General features: G+C 53.0%; 1 protein-coding gene across 1 annotated transcript in view; it reads left to right on the forward strand.

Annotated features, from left to right (window-relative positions):
- The window catches only part of FA2H (fatty acid 2-hydroxylase), a 66,168-nt gene extending 43,486 nt beyond the window's left edge, over positions 1-22,682 (forward strand). The window contains exons 3-7 of the mRNA XM_038754332.1: positions 9,633-9,775; positions 11,043-11,149; positions 17,654-17,826; positions 19,329-19,581; positions 20,493-22,682. Coding sequence (XP_038610260.1) covers positions 9,633-9,775; positions 11,043-11,149; positions 17,654-17,826; positions 19,329-19,581; positions 20,493-20,572 — 756 coding nt within the window. The 3' untranslated portion in view covers positions 20,573-22,682. The remainder of the gene's footprint in view (positions 1-9,632; positions 9,776-11,042; positions 11,150-17,653; positions 17,827-19,328; positions 19,582-20,492) is intronic.
- Positions 22,683-23,873: the final 1,191 nt, after the last annotated feature.

Below are 23,873 nucleotides of genomic sequence, written 5' to 3' on the forward strand. Positions count from 1 at the left end.
TTACTCATCCTCCAGTTCTACACCTCTGGTATCCCCAGGACTTTCGCTGTTGATTCGGACTCCTGTGGAAACGTGACCGAAATGGGCCTCACTCGCCGGTCTCCCTCCCTAACCCCCCCACCCTTCCGAGGAGCATGGGGCTCCATGCCCCTGGCTGAGTCACTCTGTGTTCGCCCCAGCCAGTCCCTTGCCCTATGGGGGCCAGGCATCCCCACACCCAGCTGTGTCACAGGGTGGTGTTCAGACTGGGGAGCCTGGGAGAGGCTTTTTGCCAGGATTAAAACCTGGCCTGAATGGGCAAGGCAGGAAAGAAGAGGTCACCCGGGGATCCACTCACACTCCCCCCCTCATTCAGTGCTTACTACAGTTCCTGGAACATAGTAAGCGCTTAACAAGCATCATTAAAAAGAAAAAAAAAGACCCTCGCAGAGATGCCTGTCCTGAATTGCTGGGCACAACCCAGCTTCCTGTGGGAGGATAGGAGTGATTTGGGTGGAAGCTGTCTCTCTGTGACAGTGGAGATGCCTTCTCTTCTGGTGGGCATTGAATGGTTAAGGAAATAAAATTCAAGTAATAGTTGTATATTTAAGTGCTCACTATTTTCTAAGCACTGTGGTAGAGACAGGATAATCAGATCATTCATTCAGTCGTATTTATTGAGCGCTTACTGTGTGCAGAGCACTTTACTAAGCACTTGGGAAGTATAAGTCAGCAACATACAGAGACAGTCCCTACCAGACAACGGCCTCATAGTCTAGAAAGGGGGAGACAGACAACAAAACATGTAGACGGGTGTCAAAATCGTCAGAACAAATAGAATTAAAGCTATATGCACATGATTTACAAAATAAATAGTAAATATGTACAAGTAAAATAGAGTAATAAATCTGTACAAATATATATACAGGTGCTGTGGGGAGGGGAAGGAGGTAGGGCGGTGGGGATGGAGAGGAGGAGAGGAAAAAGGGGGCTCAGTCTGGGCAGGCCTCCTGGAGGAGGAGCTCTCAGCAGGGCTTTGAAGGGAGGAAGAGAGCTAGCTTGGCGGATGTGTGGAGGGAGGGCATTCCAGGCCAGGGGGAGGACGTGGGCCGGGGGTCGGCGGCGGGACGGGCGAGAACGAGGTACGGTGAGGAGGTGAGCGGCAGAGGAGCAGAGGGTGCGGGCTGGGCTGGAGAAGGAGAGAAGGGAGGTGAGGTAGGAGGGGGCGAGGGGATGGACAGCCTGGAAGCCGAGAGTGAGGAGTTTTTGCTTGATTCATAGGTTGACAGGCAGCCACTGGAGATTTTTGAGGAGGGAAGTAACATGCCCAGAGTGTCTCTGCACAAAGATAATCCGGGCAGCAGAGTGAAGTATAGACTGAAGATTAGATGCAGTCCCTGTCCCACATTGGGCTCACAGCCCAAAGGAGAGGAAGAACAGGTATTTCAGCTCCATTTTACAGATGAGGAAGCCGAGGCGCAGGGAATCGGTTGATCAGCAGTATTTGTTGAGAGCTTTCTGTGTTGCCAATTTGTACTTCCCAAGCGCTTAGTACAGTGCTCTGCACACAAGCACTCAATAAATACAATTGAATGAGTGAATGAATGTGTGTAGAAATACTTGAGGGAGTATAGAATAAGAACACAAAATCCCTGCCCTCTAGGAGTTTACAATCTAGCAAGGGAGACAGATATGAAAATATATTTCAGATAAGGGAAACAATTGAATAAAGAGATATGTACATAAATGCTGTGAGGAGTGGAACCTTTGTGCTTAGTGGGTGAGGACTCAACTCATAGCTGACTAGAGAGGAAAATAGGGTGAGGAGTTGAGAGATTCGTCAGGGATGCCTTCTTGGAGGGGATGAGATTTTTGTTAGGGCTTTGAAGATGGTGAAAGTAGATATCCGCTGTATATGAACGGAGAAGGAGTTCCAAGAAAAAGACAGACTGTCCAAAGTCACACAGCAGGCGAATGGCAGTGCCAGGATTAGAACCCACACCTCCTGACTCCCAATCAGTCATTCAGTCGATAGTATTTATTAAGCACGTATTGTGTGCAGAGCACTGTACGGAGCATTTAGGAGAGAACTATACAATAGAGTTGGTAGACATGTTCCCTGCCCTCAAGGAGCTTAAGGCCTATCAGTCAGTCAGTGGTATTTATTGAGCACTTCTGTGCAGAGCACTGTACTAAGTGCTTGGGAGAGTACAACAGAAATGGCAGTCACATTCCCTGCCCATAACAATCTTACAGCCTATTGAGGGAAGACAATGCACAAATTTTCCGAGTCTAGTGATTGTAAGAGCACAGCCCTGTGCTCTTTTCGCTAGGCCATGCTGCCTCTCCTATCCTGCATCTCTTCCTTCCTCTATCAGGGCAGACAGAGAGACGGGTCTTGTCCCATTCCCAGCCCCTCTTCCCTATTAGAACAGAAGAGCAACGCTGAGCTTCAGGGAGGCAGAAGCCAATTAGCCTGTCTTCAGGGGAAGCAACGTGGCCTAGTGGAAAGCCAGAGGACCTCGGTTCTAATCCTGACTCCACCACTTGCCTGCCATGTGACCTTGGGCAAGTAACTTCCCTGAGCCTTGGTTTCCTCAACTGTAAAATGGGGATTCAATACCGCTCTTCCTCCTACTTGACTGTGAGCTCCATGTGAGAAAGGGACCGTGTCCCACCTGATTAACTTGGATCTACCCCAGTGCTCAGAACAGGGCTTGACACGTAGTAGGGACTTAGCAATTACCCTTTTTAAAAAAAAGAGAGAGAGAAAGAAAGTAGACGGAGCTAGGGCCCAGCTGGCCATCAGGCTGGGAGATGGGTGCGGGAAGTGGGCAGAGGAAGAGCAAAGCCTGCAAGATTCCAGACAGGCACCAAACCAGATCTCAACTGGATTTGCAGAGAGGGACCGGTTCCGGCCGGTGAGTGACTGGCTTGGATTAACAGATGAGACAGGTAGCGTGAGCAGGGTGGGGGAGGGATAGTGGGAACACAATCCTTCCTCTCTTCTAGCCCAAGGGGGCTTCTCGGGGCAGATTGAGGGTAGGCACGAGTGGCCCCATTGGTCAATGTTGAGTGCTCAGGAGTGCCTGACGAGGGTTGACAGCTAGTCAAGGGAGTTTCTGGCTTCCTTGCAGCAGCCCTGAGGTAGGCACGCCTCCACAGGGCTGGAGCAGCTTCTTCTTCTTCTTCTAAAAGGTGTATTGAGGCTGTGTGGAGCCAGAGCTGGGGCTTGAGGCCCTCTGCTATGGGCCCAGGCCAGGCCCCTCGTTGCCTCCGCCGCTCTGAGGCTAAGGGGTCCGATCACCCCAGTGAGGGAGCAGAGCACGTCATTCTTTCGCCCGGGAGCGCAGCCAGGTGCGAAAAGCCGATTCTGCAGGAGTGATGTGGTGTCGGAGTCAAGGTCTTAGTTGACAGCTTTTGTGGTGGGCTAGATGAGGGACCCTGCTCTCTGGACTTCCCTGACAGGTGCTCCAAACTGCTGGGAGAGGTCCTGCCAAACTCAGCCCGAGATCACCTTCTGGAGTTGTGCCGGAACCCGGCTGACCCTGGCTAGTAATCAATCCCTATGGTATTTCTGGAGCATTGACTATGTGCAGAGCACTGTACTATGCACTTAGGAGAGTACAATACAACAGAGTAGTAGAGAAGTAGCAAGGCCCAGTGGCTAGAGCAGAGCACGGGCTTGGGAGTCGGAAGGACCTGGGTCCTAATCCCGGCTCTTCCACTCATCTGCTGTATGACCCGGGACAAATCACTTCATTTCTCTGTTTCTCAGTTACCTCATCTGTAAAATGGGGATTATGACTGTGAGGCCCTTTTGGAACATGGACTGTGTCCAACCTGATTAGCTTGTGTCACCCCAGAGCGCTTTGTACAGTGCCTTATGCATAGTAAGTGCTTAGCGAGGAAAAAAGAGTTGGTAGAAATGATCCCTGCCCTCAAGGACTTTACAGTCTAATGGGGGGAACCTCCCACCCCACCACCTTCCCCTCTCCTAACCCCTGCCCAAAATCGCTGGCATTAAAAATAATAATAATAATAATAATGGTATTTCTTAAGGCAGGCTCAATTCCAATGAGAGGTTAAAAACCACTAGAGATCAGGCCAGGGGGGCTGAAAAACCTTCAAGGAAATCTCTGATGGAAAAGGTTCCAGGGGCAGGTGAGCAACAGGAGTTCCCCTCCCGATAGCTCTTCCCGGACTCCGGAATCTGCACGTTACTAGCAGGGTCACCCACTGCTCAACCCCCTTCACTCGGGATGGATGTGATCTGAGTGGCCCGCTATCCCAGTGGTCCCAGAGGGCCACTATCCCGGTGGCCTGAGTGGCCCTGGACAGATCAGAGGTTTCAAGCAGGATAGTGGGCTGAGGTGCTGATGTTCCATTGGGAGGATGGCGGCATTTGGAGAATGGGCAGAACTTCCTGAGCTTCCAGGGAGCTCAAAGGGCTTTCATTGCCCTCAGAGATCTGGCTCCCCCAGACCCAGGGAAAGGTGCCACTTTCCCAGCTATTCCAGACAGACCCAGGGCTGAGAACTGGGGAGGGCAGCGGGGCAGGGTTTGGGGATAGGTTGAGGCTGGATGCCCTTGTATCCTTCTTTCTCTCTCCTCCTTGAACCTGAAGGAGAAGGGGCCCGGGATCCACAGCAGTGGGGAAAACATGGGGGCTGGAGGGCTTGCATGAGGCTTGACGTTGAGTGGCTGGTGTCCTATAGAGAATCGTCTTGGAGCTCTGGGCTGAGGGAGCTGCTGTTGACCACCCTGGACCAAGGGCCTGGTCAATCAATCAATCAATCGTATTTATTGAGCGCTTACTGTGTGCAGAGCACTGTACTAAGCGCTTGGGAAGTACAAGTTGGCAACATATAGAGACAGTCCCTACCCAACAGTGGGCTCACAGTCTAAAAGGGGGAAAGCAGAGGTTTCAGCTTCTGTCTGCGGCCCCCCTCTCGCCACCATCCATTGCTGACTAGAATCTATGGCCAGGAACCCAGGCCTGGGAGCATAGGGCTGCAGCTCAGAATAGCGTTCGCTGATGCAATATAGTGGGCAGGTTTCTGCCTCTTTCAGCTGTGGCAGCGGCAGGGGCGACTAGAGATGCCACTGAGTGGCTCGTGTCCTGCCCCCTCTAAGCCCAGTGTGTGTGAGTGGGGGGCTGGAGGGAGGGAGACTGGGGTGGGAAGCGTCTTTTTGCCCTTCACCTTCCTGAGCGGGGCAATCCTCAGGTTTGCCCCTGCAGCTCTGGAGCATCTTCCCGCTTGGGTCCAGGCTGTGTGGGAACTGGAGGTGGGGGAGGGGGAACCTGCTCTGCCCTTCTGAGAGGTCATTGAATCCAGCCCCTGCTTGCCAGTGGCTGCCCCCTCTCCCCTCCCCTAGCACCCCCCTCTCCCCCCGCCGTAGGGAGCCACATTCCTGACATAGCTCTGTGTGGTTCACGCTCCTCTCCCGTCTCTACCTGCCCGCAGAATGAGCGAGCTAGGGAGGCGAGGTGGGGCGGAGGGGTTGGTGTGGGGTGTTGTTTCTGGGTGGGAAGGTCCTGGGCCAATTCACAAGCCATGTTCTGCTTCCATGGCCCTGACCCTGCCTGCCTCTCCCAGCTAGGAGACTGCAGCCGGCCCAGGCTCGGAGCCTACCCTGAGGCGAGCAGTGTTGCCCAGCCTGATTCCTGGAGCAGTCGGGAGTGCTGGCGAGAGGTCCGGGAGGGGGACTTCCTCAACCATTTCCCCTTCCCAAATGGGCTGAGCCTCTCAGCCCGGGGGGCAAGACTTCTGAAGGGGCCCCTCTTCGATGGCCTTCCTGTCTTCAAGGCCTGGCTGTCCCGAGACCGAGGAGCTGAAAGTCACTTCGCCGCCACTGGCCACTTCATTCATAGAGAAGCAGCATGGCTCAGAGGAAAGAGCATGGGCTTTGGAGTCAGAGGTCATGGGTTCAAATCCTGGCTCAGCCAATTGTCAGCTGTGTGACTTTGGGCAAGTCACTTCACTTCTCGGTGCCTCAGTTACCTCATCTGTCAAATGGGGATTAAGACTGTGAACCCCCCGTGGGACATCCCGATCACCTTGTAACCTCCCCAGCGCTTAGAACAGTGCTTTGCACATAGTAAGCGCTTAATAAATGCCACCATTATTATTATTATGATTATTCATTCAGTTTTCTCTCTCACCTGGCTTTTAATGGACCCAAGTCCTTTGCAGACAGTCATTCTGGAATCCTTCCTGCCCACTGAGGAGGAAGAGGTAGCAGCTGGTGAAAGGATCTACACATGTTTGTAAAATCTTTAGGCTTTTCATCTCCCCTTCCTTGGTGAAGAGTCAGCTCTTGGAGGACAGGGATGGTCAGTTGTTCACTACGGAACCCGGGCCGCTAGCCTGGGTGATTGCAGATGTGTCTGTGGCCAGGTCTGCAGCGGGAGACGTGTATAGTGGAGGATCCTATGGGGTGACTTGGTAAGCCGTTAGAGCAGTGAGGAGCTGAGGAGACGTAGTAGAAGATGGCCTCAACACAAACTGAGTCACGAAATTCTGATTTTCTGAGCAGACAGTGCCACCCTTCCCTCTCCTCATCCCCTCCTCTCCTTTGGGCACTGGAAAAAAAATAACTCCCTGAAATCAAAGTGTCCCGTGGACAGGAGAGGACCAACTGAAAATCAGAAGACTGGCCATCCTCCTCTTCAGCTGGTTCCTCTGTCTTCCAGGCCTTCATTTTGAAAAACAACTCTCACTCCAGAGCAGACACCAAAGCTTAGCCCAGAATCCTCTCCTCGGGGTTCCCCCTCACTGGATACCGGGAGACAGGCCTCTCCTGGGCCATCCTTACTGAACTTGTGTGGCTTCCCCGTTCCAGCAGGGAGGAGAGGCCAGGGGAGAGGGAGCTCCTCTCAAGGGATCCTCTTCATCAGCCAGGGAAACCCCAGATTTTGTGGGGTTATAGCCAGAGGGACACTGGACCCAAGGGACTGTTTTATGGTATTTAAGGGCTTACTGTATGCCAGGCATGGTATTAAGCACTGGGGTAGATACGAGCTAATTAGGTTGGACACAGTCTGTGTCCCACATGGGGCCCACAGCGTCAATCCCCATCTCACAGGTGAGGCAACCGAAGTACAGAGAAGCTAAGTGACCTGCCCAAGGTCACACAGCAGACAAGGACATAGCAAGTTCCCTCAGCCCCCAAGGGAAGGATGTAGCCAAGTGATGGGTGTGGGGCAGCCACAGGTGAAAGGCTGACCCAAGAGGCCAGGCAACAGCCTCAGGTCCCCAGAAATCCTGAGACCTGGCACCTCTGCCCACTTCCCACCAGGGAGTGGAAAAAGCCTGGAACTGAATTAAGCTAGGTTCGTTCATTCATTCATTCAATTGTATTTATTGAGTGCGTACTGTGTGCAGAGCACTGTACTAAACATTTGGGAGAGTACGATCCAACAAAAAACAGGCACATTCCTGGACCACAGCGAGTTTACAGTCGTGAAGACTGTTTTAATCCCAGCTCCGCGCTCATCTGCTGTGGGACCATGGGCAAGTCACTTCTGTTTCCGAGCACCCAGAGTGGGCCAGGGGTCACAGACAGAGGAAAAGGCTAACTAGGCACCAACAGTGTCCGGCACATAGTTAGCCCTTAACAAATACCGTAATTATTATTACCACAGATCAAACTCTCAGGGGGGACCTAAAACCAAATTGCCCCCCGGGTTCCTTGGGTCCCTGTGGTATCCCTGGTCTGGGCTGGACCCCCAAGGTCTAAGTATCCCCAGGAACATTCATTCATTCATTCAGTCATATTTATTGAGCACTTACTGTGTGCAGAGCACTGTACTAAGTGCTTGGGAAGTCCACGTTGGCAACATATAGAGACGGTCCCTACCCAACAGTGGGCTCACAGTCTAGAAGGGGGAGACAGAGAACAAAACAAAACATATTAACAAAATAAATAGAATAAATATGTACAAATAAAATAGAGTAATAAATATGAACAAATATATATATATATATATGAACCTTGGAGGAGTCCAAGCTTGAAGCTTTGGTGATCATTGTCCTAGACTTTCCCTGCACAAAACAGCCCTGCTAAATCAAGAACCACGCTGTCCCCCCAAATCCCAGAGGGGGGACCTGACTTGGGCTCCCTGGGCTGCCACCAAAGCCCTTCCTTTATCTACAGGTCAGGGTGTCCAGATAAACGGGTGCTCAGCCTCAACACCACCTCCATGCCCTTTCTGCCCCCCTCAGCCACCCCTTGGGGAGGACGATCCATTTCTGCTCAGGCAGGGGAAGGAGTGATCTAACAGTCCACTGACAGTTGGACCCGGCCCAAAGCCTGTGGGATGTTTGTCCTGGAGTAGCCAAGTGGTGAGTTGGCCAGTGGTAGAACCTTTGACCTAGCCAGCCCTGTCTCTGCCTCCGGCCAGCATTTGTTTCCAAGATACCCTCCGCCTGGAGAGTTCGGCAGCTCCTGTAGGTAGCTGGCTGATTCCACCAGCTCTGTGTCCTGCTCCCTGTAGGGACTTCTGTAGTGGGGAACAAGGTCGCAAAGATTGACATCCTCTACCCAAGGACTAAATTGACCCTGTTGGTGAGGCCCCTGGTTTATCCACGGATGGGGAAGGAAAGGGGGAGGGGAGAGAAAGCTCCAGGGTCATTCTCTTTGTGTCGGACCCCGTAGTGCAATTCTTGGTTCAGTTGGGCCAGAAAGTCTGCCCGGGGTGTGTTTTAATCCTATTGGAGAAGTCGGAAGCGAGGGTGGCAGCCAGGGCTGGGCCCTGCCTAGGCCGAGTGTAGCAGTGGAAGCAGTGCCCACATTTTGCAGGGCACGGGGCACTTTCCAGACACCTGCCCATCTGTGATATTGCCCACCCATTGACAGCCAAGCCGTCCTGCTCCTCCTTCAGTGACGGACAGCCGTTGGTGACCTGTGTGGGTCAGAGCTAGTGCTCCTTGAGAGTGCCCAGCCTGAGTTCCACGTCTCCCCGTCAGCGGGAAGGCATTGCCAGCACGGCCTCCGTGGGCACGAGGTTTGCAATGGTCTGTGGACGGGAGCAGGAGAAGCCCGGGGGGCCGAGCATGGCTGTGGGGGAGCAAATGCTATGTGCCGAGTGCCTTTCAGGGCAGGGTTGCCTTGGGTACTAGGAAAGCAACCACAGTAGGGTTTAGGGGCTCACTTGAAGCCTCCAGGAGGCCTTCCCAGACTGAGCCCCTTCTTTCCTGTCCCCCTCGTCCCCCTCTCCATCCCCCCGTCTTACCTCCTTCCCTTCCCCACAGCACCTGTATATATGTATATATGGTTGTACATATTTATTACTCTATTATTTATTTATTTATTTTACCTGTGCATTTCTATCCTACTTATTTTATTTTGTTGGTATGTTTGGTTCTGTTCTCTGTCTCCCCCTTTTAGACTGTGAGCCCACTGTTGGGTAGGGACTGTCTCTATGTGATGCCAATTTGTACTTCCCAAGCGCTTAGTACAGTGCTCTGCACATAGTAAGCGCTCAATAAATACAACTGATTGATTGATTGATTGAAGCCTCTGGGCCTTGGCTCATCCCTGGCCATCTTAGGCCACCAGTGGTTCTGGCAAGCATTGCCAGGCCGGGGGGCAGGGCACCCTTTCCTGCTGGTGACTGCTGTTTCTCTCCTCTTCCCCACCTATTACAGGATCTGGTGGACTGGCACAAGCCCCTGCTGTGGCAAGTGGGTCACCTCGGGGAGAAGTACGACGCGTGGGTGCACCAGCCCGTGGACAGGCCCATCCGCCTCTTCCATTCTGACTTCGTGGAGGCCTGTTCCAAAACCACCTGGTGAGCCTCCCATCGGGTCTTGGAAGGGTGGCAGCGGTCAGGGGGACCTCCTAAACACATCCTGCCAGAAAACTGGGGCCCAGCAAGGTGCCAAAGGGAAGAGGAAAGCCACCAACTGGATATCACCAAAGGGAGAATCCCGGCCTGGGTGTGTGTTTATGGTTTGTGTTCACAAGGGCGAGTGTGCATGTAAGAGTGTGCGTGTGTGAGAGAGAGAGAGATCAGCTGAGAAAGTTGAATTCTACTTAATCTGAAAGGCCAGCCGTGGATACGCAGAGGGATGAAACACCAATCCCGTAAAACAGAACTTAGTGCATGTCCCCTTCTGCCGTCCTTCTTGGCCAGACAGGAGGAGATGGAAGTACTCTTTCCAGCTTTGGCTAGAGGTCCCAGGCAGGCGGGGGTGGCTGCCTGCCTTCCTACTCCCATTCTTGAGATGCCCAGAGAGGAGCCGGGCAGGGTGATGGCGGGCACAGACCTGGGGGAGGACCAGCATTCTGTGGATGGGGATCCTGAGCTCTAGAACTCCGAGCCCAGCCTGGTAGGTTGGGAGGGGAAGGGACAGTCAGCAGTAGCTCCCCAGTCACCAGCTTCCTCAGTGACTCTGGAGCTGCATCTGTGAGAAAATTGTCCCTCTGGCTCAAGCTGCCCATTCAGTGATGCCCTAGGGCTCCTCACTTTGTCCAGGTCTCTGAAGGAAGAAGAAACGCTGATGGGACACAGCGCTCCTCCTCTCTCTGGACCCCCGAAGCAATGTTCCTCTTGGCTTTTACCCTTCCTTTCCTATTTTCGTGGCCCGGGGATCCTATGTCCCATTCACCACAGGCCCTGATCCTCCAAAGCCTCATCCTCGGTCTGGGGCTAGAGGAAATGAGCTTAACTTGCAGTGAGAGAGAGTTTGGAGAGATTCAGTGAGCAAGATGACTGAACCCTGGGGCAGACAGGGGTGGCAGCCGGGGGCTGCAAAAACCACCTGTCCCCAGTGTCTTGGGCATTCACCTTCCTGGAGGCAGGGGGCTGGACCGGGTGACCTTTTGAGGTTTCTTCTTACTCTTGGATCTTTTGGGAGGTGAACCAAAAGGTGCCTGGGGAGAAGGGGTGGTGACTGGGGAGGGGCAGCCCTGCTGCAACCCTTCCCCCGCAGATCTCTGGGGTACAATCCTATAGTCCTAGGGACTTTGTTCAAGTCTTTGGGGGCGGAAGTCCAGCTCAGGGAAGGGGCTTCTTCTGAAGCCTCCACGGGCCTGTTTCCCACTGTGACCCGCAGGTACATGGTCCTGGTTGTTTGGGTCCCGCTGGTGCTGTACTTCAGCTGGCTCTGCTTCAGCTCGCTCGCTCAGGAGAATGTCCGGCTCTTCACAACCTTCACCTCAGGTACCCAGAGGGCGGCCTGGGTCTGGGCCAGGGGGCAGGGTTTCCTGTTCTGGGGGGCCGGGCCTGGGTTTGGGGGCCGGGGGTGGGGGGGAGACTGCCAACAGGGACCCTCAACCTTGGCTGCGCTTGGCCGAGGTAGCCAGAGAGGGTGGGACTCTTCCTGGCCCCTCGGTGGGCAGAACCCTGGCCTCCAGCTCCTAACCTTTCTGTCAGCTGAGAGGTCTGGGCTCCCCCAGAGGCCTGCAGGGAGCCTCCCTCGGGGTCTAGGCCTCTTCTCCGCATCCCCATCCAGCTCTTGAGAGCCCAATCAATCCATCAATCAATCGTATTTATTGAGCGCTTACTGTGTGCAGAGCACTGTGACCCAGTGGAGCCAATAACAGGTCCCGGCACACTTGCTGCAAGTTCTGGAATCGAGTCCTGGCAGGGGTAGGAGGAGGAGGAGGAGAAGGAAGAAGTGGAGGAGAGACCTGGGCTTGGAGAGACTGGTGAGCAGAAGATGAGCAAGGACAGGCCACGCTCTGAATCCTCATTTCTCCTCCTCCGCCCCTCCCCTGCAGCCCTCCAGCCTGACAGGGGTTCCCGGTCCACCCAGCCCGGTGCCCCTCTCTTTCCGAGTTAACCGTGATCATCCACTCTGATGGCGAGTGGGGATTCTGCCCCTCGAATGGGTGAACTCCCCCCGGCCACCCCCAGCTCCCTATTGTTCATTCATTCACCCGTAGTCCCCAGGGGTCAGCTGGTCTCCGGGGCCGGCACCAAACCCTCCGTGGCTCTCCCCAACCAGGTGACCTTACCACATTTCCTTTTATGTTTTCCCTCCCCCCAGAGCGAAGGGCCTGGTAGGATTCCCCAAAGCTGAACGCTTTTGTAAAGACGAGGTCCCCTGGGTTAAGGCAACTCCCTTCGGCCCTGCGATGTCCCCCGCCCTGCCTACGCTGACAGTCTGGGCACAGCACGGTTCTTGTTACTCTGAAATTCAGTCACTGTCAATCGGCCACTTTGTGCCCAACTCCATGGTGGTGGGGCCGACAGGGCCCGGGCAGGAGGGGGGCGGGAGCGGGAAGAGGCCTTGGCATATGGCCCTGCTGAATTCCTCCAGAGATGCCACTTGGTACCAGGTCCAGAGTGGACGGGGGGTGGGACTGGTGTGAGGGGGCGGGACTGGTGTGAGGGGGCAGAGCTGATGGGGGACAGGGCTGGCGTGAGGGGACAGGGCTGGCGTGAGGGGGCGGGACTGGCATGATGGGGCAGGCTGCTGCTCTGCTGCCCCATTGGATGAACGGGACTCGGCTCACCGAGAGGGAGGCTGGGGGGATGGCGGGGCCACGCTTGGCAGAGAGATACCAGCTTTGACAGTGGACTGCGTGGATCCTGGTCGGAGAGGGGGGCTGTTAGGGGCAGGGGAAGGCTCAGTCAGGGACAAGCCAAGAACCAAGTGTTCGCTGTGCCCCAGAGGGAGGGGTTTGTTCCCTGGGGCCTGATGTCAGGCCTGCCTGAGAGGCGTTGGGGAGGCTCCCTGCGCCTTGCTTAGCCATCCAGCATGCCAGATACAGCCCGCTCCAGGAGAGAGCCCTGAGGCTGGGGACCCAGCCAGGATTGGCTGTGAGGGCGGATGCCAGGGGGTTTGGGCTGCCTGTGGTGATGGCAGGGGGAGAGCGGAGGGACAGCACTGTCACCCATTTCCTTTGGGAAATCCCCACCTGCTGACTGGGGCAGAGCCCAGGATGGGAGCAGCTGGTTCAGGGACCATGGGGCTGGAGACGATGGGTCAGACCCATGGACAGCCTCTCCCGGGGAGGGCCGGGAGATACCTCCTTAATTCCAAATGCTAGGAGTTGCGGGGAGGGGATGCCCCTCTCAAAACAGTGAAAAGCCCCCATGGCCTGGTCTTTTTAAGAGGGGAGTCAGCTGGCTGGTGCTTTCCGGCAGAGAAGATTCCCTTCCCCTACTTCTTAGTAGGGAGCAGGGTTGTGGGGGCTAGCTCCCCTGGGTTGTGATCTGCTCTCCCGCACTGCATCCAGCTCCCCTGTGCTGCATCCAGCTCTCCCGTGTTGGGATGATGATGATGATCATCAGAAAAGCAGCGTGGCTCAGTGGAAAGAGCCCGGGCTTTGGAGTCAGAGGTCATGGGTTCAAATCCTGGCTACACCAACTGCCAGCTGTGTGACTTTGGGCAAGTCACTTCACTTCTCTGGGCCTCAGTTCCCTCATCTGCAAAATGGGGATTAAGACTGTGAGCACCCTGTGGGACAATCTGATCACCTTGTAACCTCCCCATCGTTTAGAACAGTGCTATGCACATAGTAAGCGCTTAATAAATGCCATCATCATTATTACTATTATTATATTTGTTAAGCACTTACTATGTGCCAAGCAGTGTTCTAAGCACTGGGATCAGCTCCCCTGTGCTGTCTCCAGCTCCCCTGGGATGGGAACAGCTTCCCTGTAATAATAATAACAATGGCGATCGTATTTAAGTGCTTACTATATGCCAAGCACTGTTCTAAGCGCTGGGATCAGCTCCCGTGTGCTGCCTCCAGCTTCCCTGGAATAGGAACAGCTTCCCTGTAGTAGTAATAATAATAATAATAATAATAGTATTTGTTAAGCATTTACTATGTGCCAAGCACTGTTCTAAGCGCTGGGATCAGCTCCCGTGTGCTGCCTCCAGCTTCCCTGGAATAGGAACAGCTTCCCTGTAGTAGTAATAATAATAATAATGATAATAATAATAATAATAATAATAATAATAATAATAATAAAATGATAGTATTTGTTAAGCATTTACTATGTGCCAAGCACTGTTCTAAGCACTGGGATCAGCTCCCCTGTGCTGCCTCCAGCTCCCCTGGAATGGGAACAGCTCCCCTGTAGTAATAATAATAATAATAGTATTTGTTAAGCGTTTACTATGTGCCAAGCACTGTTCTAAGTGCTGGGATCAGCTCCCCTGTGCTGCCTCCAGCTCCCCTGGGATGGGAACAGCTTCCTTGTAGTAGTAGTAATAATAATAATAATAATAATATTTGTTAAGCATTTACTATGTGCCAAGCACTGTTCTAAGCGCTGGGATCAGCTCCCCTGTGCTGCGTCCAGCTCCCCTGGAATGGGAACAGCTTCCCTGTAATAATAATAATAATAACAATAGTATTTGTTAAGCATTTACTATGTGCCAAGCACTATTCTAAGCGCTGGGATCAGCTCCCCTGTGCTGCCTCCAGCTCCCCTGGAATGGGAACAGCTTCCCTGTAGTAATAATAATAATAATAGTATTTGTTAAGCGTTTACTATGTGCCAAGCACTGTTCTAAGCGCTGAGATCAGCTCCCCTGTGCTGCCTCCAGCTCCCCTGGAATGGGAACAGCTTCCCTGTAATAATAATAATAATAATAACAATAGCATTTGTTAAGCGTTTACTATGTGCCAAGCAGTGAGCTAGGCACTGGGGTAGCTATAAGGTAATCAGGTTGTCCCACGTGGGGCTCCCAGTCTGAATCCCCATTTTGCAGATGAGGGAACTGAGGCCCGGTAAAGTGACTTGGTTGTACTTCATCCAGCTCCCCTAGCGCTGGGATCAGCTCCACCGTCCCCGGCTTCCATCCCTCGGCCGCGTGGAGCCGAAGGGCTCGGAGGAGGAGGAGGAGGAGAAGCTTCTTTGTGAGCCGGGCTGGGCCTGGGCCTAGGCCTGGGAGCGCGGGCAGAGGGCACCCCCACGTGGAGGCCTCAGGACGCTGGCCCCGGCTCTCCGGCAGCTTGCCCCTCGGCATCCTGCCGTGCCCCTGTGCCCACCCTGGACCAACCCCTGATGGAAGACCTGGCCAAGCCCTTTGCAGCAGCTGCCCTACTCCTACCCCGTGCCAACTCCTTGTTGGGCCAACCGGGCCCTTGGCACCCTCTGCAGCCCCGGTGGTCTCTTGTCACCCGCTACGGCCCTCCCCGCAACGCGCACACGCACCCCACCCCAAGTTTCCATTCTTGCTAGGAGGGGACCCGATGGAGCGGAGGAAGGGAAATCCTTCAAATCCTTAGAACAGTGCTTTGCACATAGTAAGCGCTTAATAAATGCCGTCATTATTATTATTATTGTTATGATATTTGTTAAGCACTTACTATGTGCCAAGCGGTGTTCTAAGCGCTGGGATCAGCTCCCCTGTGCGGTCTCCAGCTCCCCTGGGATGGGAACGGCTTGGGAACAGGATGGGAACAGGAACAATCCCAGGGAAATAATAATAATAATAATGGCATTTATTAAGCGCTTACTATGTGCAAAGCACTGTTCTAAGCGCTGGGGAGGTTACAAGGTGATCAGGTTGTCCCACAGGGGGCTCACAGTCTTCATCCCCATTTTACAGATGAGGGAACTGAGGCCTGGAGAAGTGAAGTGACTTGCCCAAAGTCACACAGCTGGCATTTGGCGGAGCCGGAATTTGAACCCATGACCTCTGACTCCAAAGCCCAGGCTCTTCTCCACTGAGCCACGCTGCTTCTCAATGAAATGAAATGAATTCATTCATTCACTCAATCATATTTATTGAGCGCTTAGTGTGTGCAGAGCATTGTACTAAGCGCTTGGGAAGTACAAGTCGGCGACATGTAGAGACGGTCCCTGCCCAACAACGGGCTCACAGTCTAGAAGGGGGAGACAGGCAACAAAACAAAACATGTGGACAGGTGTCGTCACAACAAATACAATTAAAGCTAAATTCACATCATTAACAAAATCAATAGAATAATAAATATGTACAAGTAAAATAGAGTGATAAATCAGTATATACAGGCGCTGTGGGGAGGTGAAGGGGGTAGGGCGGAAGGAGGAGAGGAAAAAAGGGGCTCAGTCTGGGAAGGCCTCTTGGAGGAGGTGAGCTCTCAGTAGGGCTTGGAAGGGAGGAAGAGAGCTAGCTTGGCGGATGGGCAGAGGGAGGGCATTCCAGGCCCGGGGGAGGACGTGGGCCGGGAGTTGACGGTGGGACAGGTGGGAATGAGGTACAGTGAGGAGAACGAGGTACAGTGAGGTGCCTCACTTTCCTTATCTGTAAATTGGAGGTAAAGTACCTTGTCTTCCCTCTCCCTTAGATTAGTAGCCCCACAGAAAACAGGGACTTTGATCTGATTGTACGGCATCTGTGCCAGAGCTGAGCATGGTGCTTGGCACGTAGAAAGTGTTTAACAAATATTATTATTGTTGTTGTTATCATTATTATTCCTACATGCCCCTCCCTCTTGTCTTGGCCCTTGCTCTCCAGGAAGGGAGGGACAGGATAGGGTGCAGCTGCAGGCCCAAGGATCGTGTCTACTAGGAAAACAGCGTGGCTTAGTGGAAAGAGCCCGGGCTTGGGAGTCAGAGGTCGTGGGTTCTAATAATGGCTCCGCCACTTGCCAGCTGTGTGACTTTGAGCAAGTCACTTCACTTCTCTGGGCCTCAGTTCCCTCATCTGTAAAATGAGGATTTAAACTGTGAGCCCCACGTGAGGCAACCTGATTACCTTGTATCTACCCCAGTACTTAAAACAGTGCTTGGCACATAGTAAGCGCTTATCAAATACCAACATTATTATTATTATTATTACTAATGTGCCTGCCAACTCTGTTATATTGTAAGCACTCAATAAATAAGGCTTATTGATTGATTGACCAGGGGATTTAAGGGTGAATTGCAAAAAGCAATAGGCTGCGGTTGTCGCGATAGCCGCCAGGAACCCATCCCCAGAGATGTCAAAGTGCCCTCCTAGGTTCACCTTCAGCAATCAATCATTTGCATTTATTGAGTGCTTACTGTGTGCAGAGAATTGCACCGAGTGCTTAGGAGCTCCAATATAACAGAATCTACAGACACGTTCCCTGCCCATAATGAGCTTACAGTCTAGCTCTCTGGCTCACTGCACTTTTTCACGAGATGCTACACCAGATTGCTCTGTACCCTGTGTCAGACCCTGAACTCGGATTTCACAAGGATCCAGGCATCGTACTGAATCATTGTGAATGCCCAGCCTAGAGATCCGAACTGACGCGATTTTGCCGTAGTTTGATCTGGATCACTCGCTGCTGGTCTTTCAACCGTTAATCACTTTTTTTATTTCTCCTACGTCCTCTCCTCCCTCTGCATCCCAGCCAGTGCTTCCTTTTCCTTTGTAATATCCTCAGACTCCTGCGTGGCCTTTTCTCCTCATGCCACAGTCTTTTAGACTGTGAGCCCACTGCTGGGTAGGGACTGTCTCTATATGTTGCCAACTTGTACTTCCCAAGCGCTTAGTACAGTGCTCTGCACACAGTAAGCGCTCAATAAATACGATTGATGATGATGATGATGATGAAGCCAATAAGCCTCCACCCCTGCTCCCTTCTGTTCCGTCCCTCACACCACCGTCCCGCCGACATCCAACGTGGAGAACCACCAGTCTGGAGGGTGGCGGGCCGCCGCTCCTCTTTAGAAAAGCGCGCTCACCTTCTGGCGTTTCGGCTCCTCTGCCACTCACACCATCTCTCTCCCTTCCTGTCCGTGCAGAGTACTCCATCCCCGTTCCCAAGTACGTGTTCCCGCTGTTCTTTGCCCTTGGGATGTTCCTGTGGACCATGGTGGAGTATCTCATTCACCGCTTCCTGTTCCACATGAAGCCTCCCGCCAGCAACTCTTATCTCATCATGCTGCACTTCCTCGTTCATGGCCAACACCACAAGGTGAGGGGCAGGACCAAGACGTGGAGCCTCTGCCCGATCCGCTCTTTTTGGCCCCGTTGTCCATCAGGAGACCGTGACTTGTCTCGTGGCGGGGCTGGGGGACACACTCCTGGCAGAGAAAAGTCATCTGCATTTCATCTCCTGGAGGTCGTTGGTCTCTAGACTGTGAGCTCGTGGTGGCCGGGGAGTGTGTCCCTTGTTATACTGTAGTGTCCCAAGCACTTAGTACAGTGCTTTGTACACAGTAAGCGCTCAGTAAATGAACCGTCTCTATATGGTGCCAACTTGTACTTCCCAAGCGCTTAGTACAGTGCTCTGCACACCGTAAGTGCTCAATAAATACGATTGAATGAATGAATGAAGTTGGTCCTGGGAAGCTTGGCACCCAATGTTGATTGGATCTTCCCTCCTCTGGTCAAGTTTTTTTTTTTTATTTTAATGGTATTTTTAAATCACTTACTATGTGCCATCATCATCAGTCATATTTATTGAGCGCTTACTGTGTGCAGAGCACTGTACTAAGTGCTTGGGAAGTACAAGTATAGAGACAGTCCCTACCCAACAGTGGGCTCACAGTCTAAAAGGGGGAGACAGAGAACAAAACCAAACATACTAACAAAATAAAATAAATAGAATAGATATGTACAAGTAAAATAAATAAATAAATAAATAGAGTAATAAATATGTACAAACATATATACATATATACAGGTGCTGTGGGGAAGGGAAGGAGGTAAGATGGGAGGGATGGAGGGGGGACGAGGGGGAGAGGAAGGAAGGGGCTCAGTCTGGGAGCTCTCAGTAGGGCCTTGAATGGAGGAAGAGAGCTAGCTTGGCGGATGGGCAGAGGGAGGGCATGCCAGGCCCGGGGGATGACATGGGCTGGGGGTCGATGGCGAGACGGGCGAGAACGAGGTACGGTGAGGAGATTAGCAGCAGAGGAGCGGAGGGTGCGGGCTGGGCTTTAGAAGGAGAGAAGGGAGGTGAGGTAGGAGGGGGCGAGGGATGGACAGCCTTGAAGCTGAGAGTGAGGAGTTTTTGCTCGATTCGTAGGTTGACAGGCAGCCACTGTCAAGTCTGATTAGCTTGAATCTACCCCAGTGTTTATATAGCATCTGACACATAGTAAGCACTTAACAAATATCATTAAAAAAAATAACTTGAGGTGCCTCCAAGGGGCCTAATGTCCTCCAGCGCCACATATGAAAATGAACTTCCTCTCCTCTCTCTCCCAAATTATTAGGGCCCAAAAGCCCCCCCCCCCCCCCCCCCCGATGGCCTAGCTAGAGATTGGGGTGCCCATGATGGAGCCCATACATTTCCAGGCAACCTTGGGTTGCTTGGCCTGGGCTGAGGGTTGGGTGGGCCAGCAGAGAGGCACTAGGGGCTGAGGAGTACGACAATAGAGGGGAAGGGTCAAGAAGACACCACCCAGGGAGCATCTAGGTGTGTGCCAGCCCCAGGGATGGTTCTGGAGTCTGTCCTGGCTTTTTTCCCCACAGTCACCCTACGATGGCTCCCGCCTGGTGTTCCCCCCGATACCCGCTTCTCTAATGATAGGGGCCTTCTACCTGTTGCTCCGCTTCATCCTGCCTGAGGCGGTCGGTGGGTCCGTCTTCGCCGGAGGCCTGTTGGGCTACATCATCTACGATATGACGCATTACTACTTGCACTTTGGCTCACCCCGCAAGGGCTCCTACCTGTATGGACTAAAGGCCTATCACGTCAAACACCACTTTGAGCACCAAAAGTTAGGTAGGTGTTGGGGTGGGGTGGGGAAATCCTATTTCTCTGCCATGGCACTGGGCACGGGGCCCCCCGACAGAAGCAAGGGGGTCCTCCAGAGGAAAAGACTGTGAAGGAGTACATCCTGTGGTAAAGCTGTGAACTTTGCCCGAAGAATAGAGGGGAAGGAAGAAGGGAATCCTGGGCCAGTGTAGTCTAGTGGACAGAGCACGGGCTTGGGAGCCAGAAGGACCTGGGTTCTAATCCCAGCTCTGCCACTTGTCTGCTAAGTGACCCTGGACAAGTCACTTAACTTCTCTGTTACCTCATCTGTAAAATGGGGATTAAGACTGTGAGCCCCATGTGGGACGTGGGCCTAGTCCAGCCCGATTTTCTTGTATCCACCACAGCGCTAAGTTCAGTGCCTGGTACATAGTAAGCGCTTAACGAATACCACAGTTATTACTATTATTATTATCCTGCTGCTTGGGGCCTCTCCCATTAACGGGATCCACATCCATGCACCCCAGAGATGTTGTCATCTTGATTCCAGTCCATCTATGTAGTTGAACATCTTGGGGTGCTACCACTGGCAGCCATGAGGCCACCCCAACCTGGCCACCTCCTCCTGGTACACATATCTTTAAATTATATGTGATAAATTCTTTATTCATATTAATATCTGCCTCCCTCTCCAGACTGTGAGCTTGTTATGCACAGGGAACGTGTCTGCTAATTCTGCTGCGCTGTATTCTCCCAAGCACTTAGTACAGTGCGGTGCACATAGTAAACGCTCAATAAATACCATTGATTGACTGGTCCTGAGGGGTGAGCAGACGTGTCCTCCCGCTCCCCCACTCGAAAATCCAGGGCCCAAACCTCCAGACCCTCCCCCACCCTCCCGTCTCACCATCTGCTCTCTGGTTCTGATTCCTTTCCAGGGTTTGGAGTCTCCACCAGGTTCTGGGATCATTCCTTCCACACCCTCATCCCAGAGGAAACCTTCCAGAAGGAACAATAACACCACCTCATCCCTTCTTCAATTCTCCAGTCAGGCCAGCTCATCTCCAGTGCCGCTCCAACCTTCCCTATCTCTCCGCCTCCCCTCCCTCCCTCCCCACCCTAGGGCGGGACTCCAGAGAATGCCACCCGGCCGGATGGGAAGGGATCTAGGGGCCCAGGAGTCCGAAAGAACAGAGGAAAGAGCCAGTGCTTCCCAGGGCGGGGGGAGTCTTGACCTGGGAAATGGGGACACACTCAGGGTTCTTCCAAGGAAGAGTTAAGGGGGCCAAGTGCCTTCGTACGGACCCCGGACACTCCTGACTCGGAGGCGTCAGTCCCTCGGGCCAGTGGTTCCTCTGAGCAACTCAGCCCCGGAGCCCCTCGTCTCCCCTGCCCGGAGTCTCATCCGGTCCCCGCTTCCTCTGGCCGGAGTGTCGGTGGGTCGAAGGGCCAGGTGGGGCCCTGAGTAGATAGGATGCAGCCCCCAGAGGGGAATGAAGGAAACAGACCCCTCAGGAAGGGGGATTGGGGGGGAGATCAAGTTGCTGGGGTCAAGCAGAGAACCTCAGATGCCCTGGTGGAAGATCCCTGGTGCTGGATGCACGCCAACCATCTAAAGCAAGGGATCGGCAGTTGGTACAGGGCTGGGGGCTGATGCTGCTGGATTTTCCAAGCGCTTTACCCCTATAAATGGTTCTTCTCTCTTCCCTGGAGTGTGTCTCACTGCTCTCTCTGAGGGGCCCTGACTGCTCAGACCCTCTCCTCCTTGGGAGAACAAAAGGGAAAGGAAGAGACTAGGGTCTCTAGTCCTTGTTGTCCTCAAGCGTATGATGGGCTCCCGTCGACTGAGCAGAGAGATGCTCACTTTGTGCCGCAGGCCAACAGCCTGGGGTGGAGGCCGTCTCTGTCGGGCTCCTCCGTCCCATCCATCCTCTGAAATGCCCACCACAAGTGCCTATGGCCAAGCCAAATTGCTCTCTATCTGAGCCCCGCCCTGGCACCGCAAGGAATCTGTGGCATTCGCTCAGGAAGAACCTGCCCCGCAGAGGTCCGGAGCCTGGGCGTCAGTGCCAAAGAACTTTGCAGAAGGGACCGGCTTCTTGCCTGGTCTTTGGAGGGGCTGCCCGAGGCGCGGGAGGCCAGCCAAAGATGCCAACCTGCAGTTTCCCTCTCCCAGAGCACCGACTCTAAAAAACTGCGACTTTCCTCAGTCTCTCCGACCCTCGCTGCATTGAGAAGCCGCCGAGGCCAGCAGAGAGAGGGAGTTCCAAGAGAATCCAGTCCGCACATCCCGCTCCCCCTTCTGCATGTCCTGCAGCCCACCCCCCACCACCACCACCTTCCACTTTCCTCAGAACCCACCTCCTGCCTCCCATCTCCTACACGTCCTGCCCTCCACTTTCCATCTCCCCCTGCCTCCCTGCAACCCTGCCACCTGAACAAGGCCGCTTTCCCCCAGGGCAGAGATGTGAAGGAGGCTGCTTTTCCCCCAGCTTGCCTTTCTTCCCTTTCCTTCCCACCACTGCCATGGCCCGGCCCTCAGGGCCTCACTGGTGTTAGCCAAAGCCTTAGACCAGAGGCTCGCTCAGACTCTCCCGGGGCCTGGTTAAGAACTGTTCCCGAAGCCCCCAAACCCTTAGTCCCCCAGTTTCTGGCTGGATTTAGGAGCGAGCGGGCTGGGGATGGACGCCTTGTCCCTCAGTGTTCCTGATCTCTGCAGCCTCTCTTTCTCTCCCTCTCCAGGCCAAGGAGACCTTCGTTGTTCTTCCCCGGCTCCTCCTAACCCAATCCCCCTTACTGCTTTCCAGGGGGTCTTATTTATAAGCCGTTTAAAACCCTCCTCGCTTGGCTTATGCCAAAGGGGGGTGAGCTGCCTCTCTCCTAACCCCCGTGCGTCATTCTCCCAGAAATGGTTTATGTTTCTTCCCTCTACAATTACTACTTGAAGCTTTTTAAAAATCCAATGAACGTCAAGGCTTAGAGATGCAGCTTGGGCTGATCCTGTGATTCCTAGTGTTTACTGTGGTGATATTTAAAGGTTTTGGACAAAGTATACAGAGCTGTAATTGTGAAACAGAGTTGTACATAAATTGTTTATTTTGAAAAATAAAACCGGAAAAAAAGACAAACGTTTGGGATCTGTTGTGGCTTGGGGTCCCTGCAGTCCCTCGTTGCCTCTGTTCCAAAGAAAGAGCACCGGGGCAATCTCCTGGGATTCCGTAGAAGGAGAAATTGTTCTTCTGGACCTGGCTAAATTTTGCTGGATAGTCATATCGTAGAGAATGTGTCTATTTGTTGTAACACTGAACTCTCCCAAGCGCTTAGTATAGTGCTCTGCACACAGTAAGCACTCAATAAATAGGATTGAATGAATGAATATGATCCTATTCCAGTTAGATCCACCTAATAACTGTGGCATCTGTTAAGCGATTACTATGTGCCAAGTACTGAACTAAGCTCTGGGGAAGATTCAAGATACCCATTTCAGCTGCAGTCCCTGTCCCTCAGGGAGCTCACAATCTCGGGGGAGGGAGAACGGATATTTTATCTCATTATTACAGATGAGCAAACTGAGGCATAAAGAAGCTAAGTGACTTACCCCAGGTCACACAGCAAGCAAGTGGCAGAGCCAGGATTAGAACCCAGGCCTCCTGACTTTCAGGCCTGTGCACTTTCCGCTAGGCCACACTTTCCCTACCAAGACATTTCTGACTTTCAAAACTAAAGGATGACTTGTTTCTCCCTATAGGTTGAAATGGAAGAGGAGGCTAAAGCAGCAGTCTAAATAAGGGGTCTATCCTTATTAGCAGTTCGATTTGCTGTGGGTTCCCTTCCTGTTAAGAACCAGGTTTACCCTGAGATACTCTTGGGCTGGAATTGCATATCTGTATTGCCGACCCGTTTACGATCTCCCGAGTTACGACTGAGGCTGTCTCTAGCGAGCACTCAACATCCTCCCTGTAGGAGTGTTCCCGCGAGGGGATGTGGAAGTTCATTCGTTCATTCACTCATTCAATAATATTGAGCATTCATTGTGTGCAGAGCACTGTACTAGACGGTTGGGAGAGTACACGACAACAATAGACAGTCTCATTCCCCAGGGAAGTTCTGTTAGCAGAGCTGAATGGGGAAAGAGGAGGTCAGTTATCCATGGAAGGATTTATAGTTACTGCAATAATAAAAACTGTGATTTGTGTTAGTTAAGCGCTTATCATGTGCCAAGCACTGAATTAAGAGCTGAGGTAGATATGGGACAACCAGGTCAGACACAGTCTTTGTCCCACACTGTCTATGGGGGAGAGAGAAAACGGTATCATCCC

The sequence above is a fragment of the Tachyglossus aculeatus genome, chromosome 11 (assembly GCF_015852505.1).
Source record: "Tachyglossus aculeatus isolate mTacAcu1 chromosome 11, mTacAcu1.pri, whole genome shotgun sequence".
Lineage (NCBI taxonomy): Eukaryota > Metazoa > Chordata > Mammalia > Monotremata > Tachyglossidae > Tachyglossus > Tachyglossus aculeatus.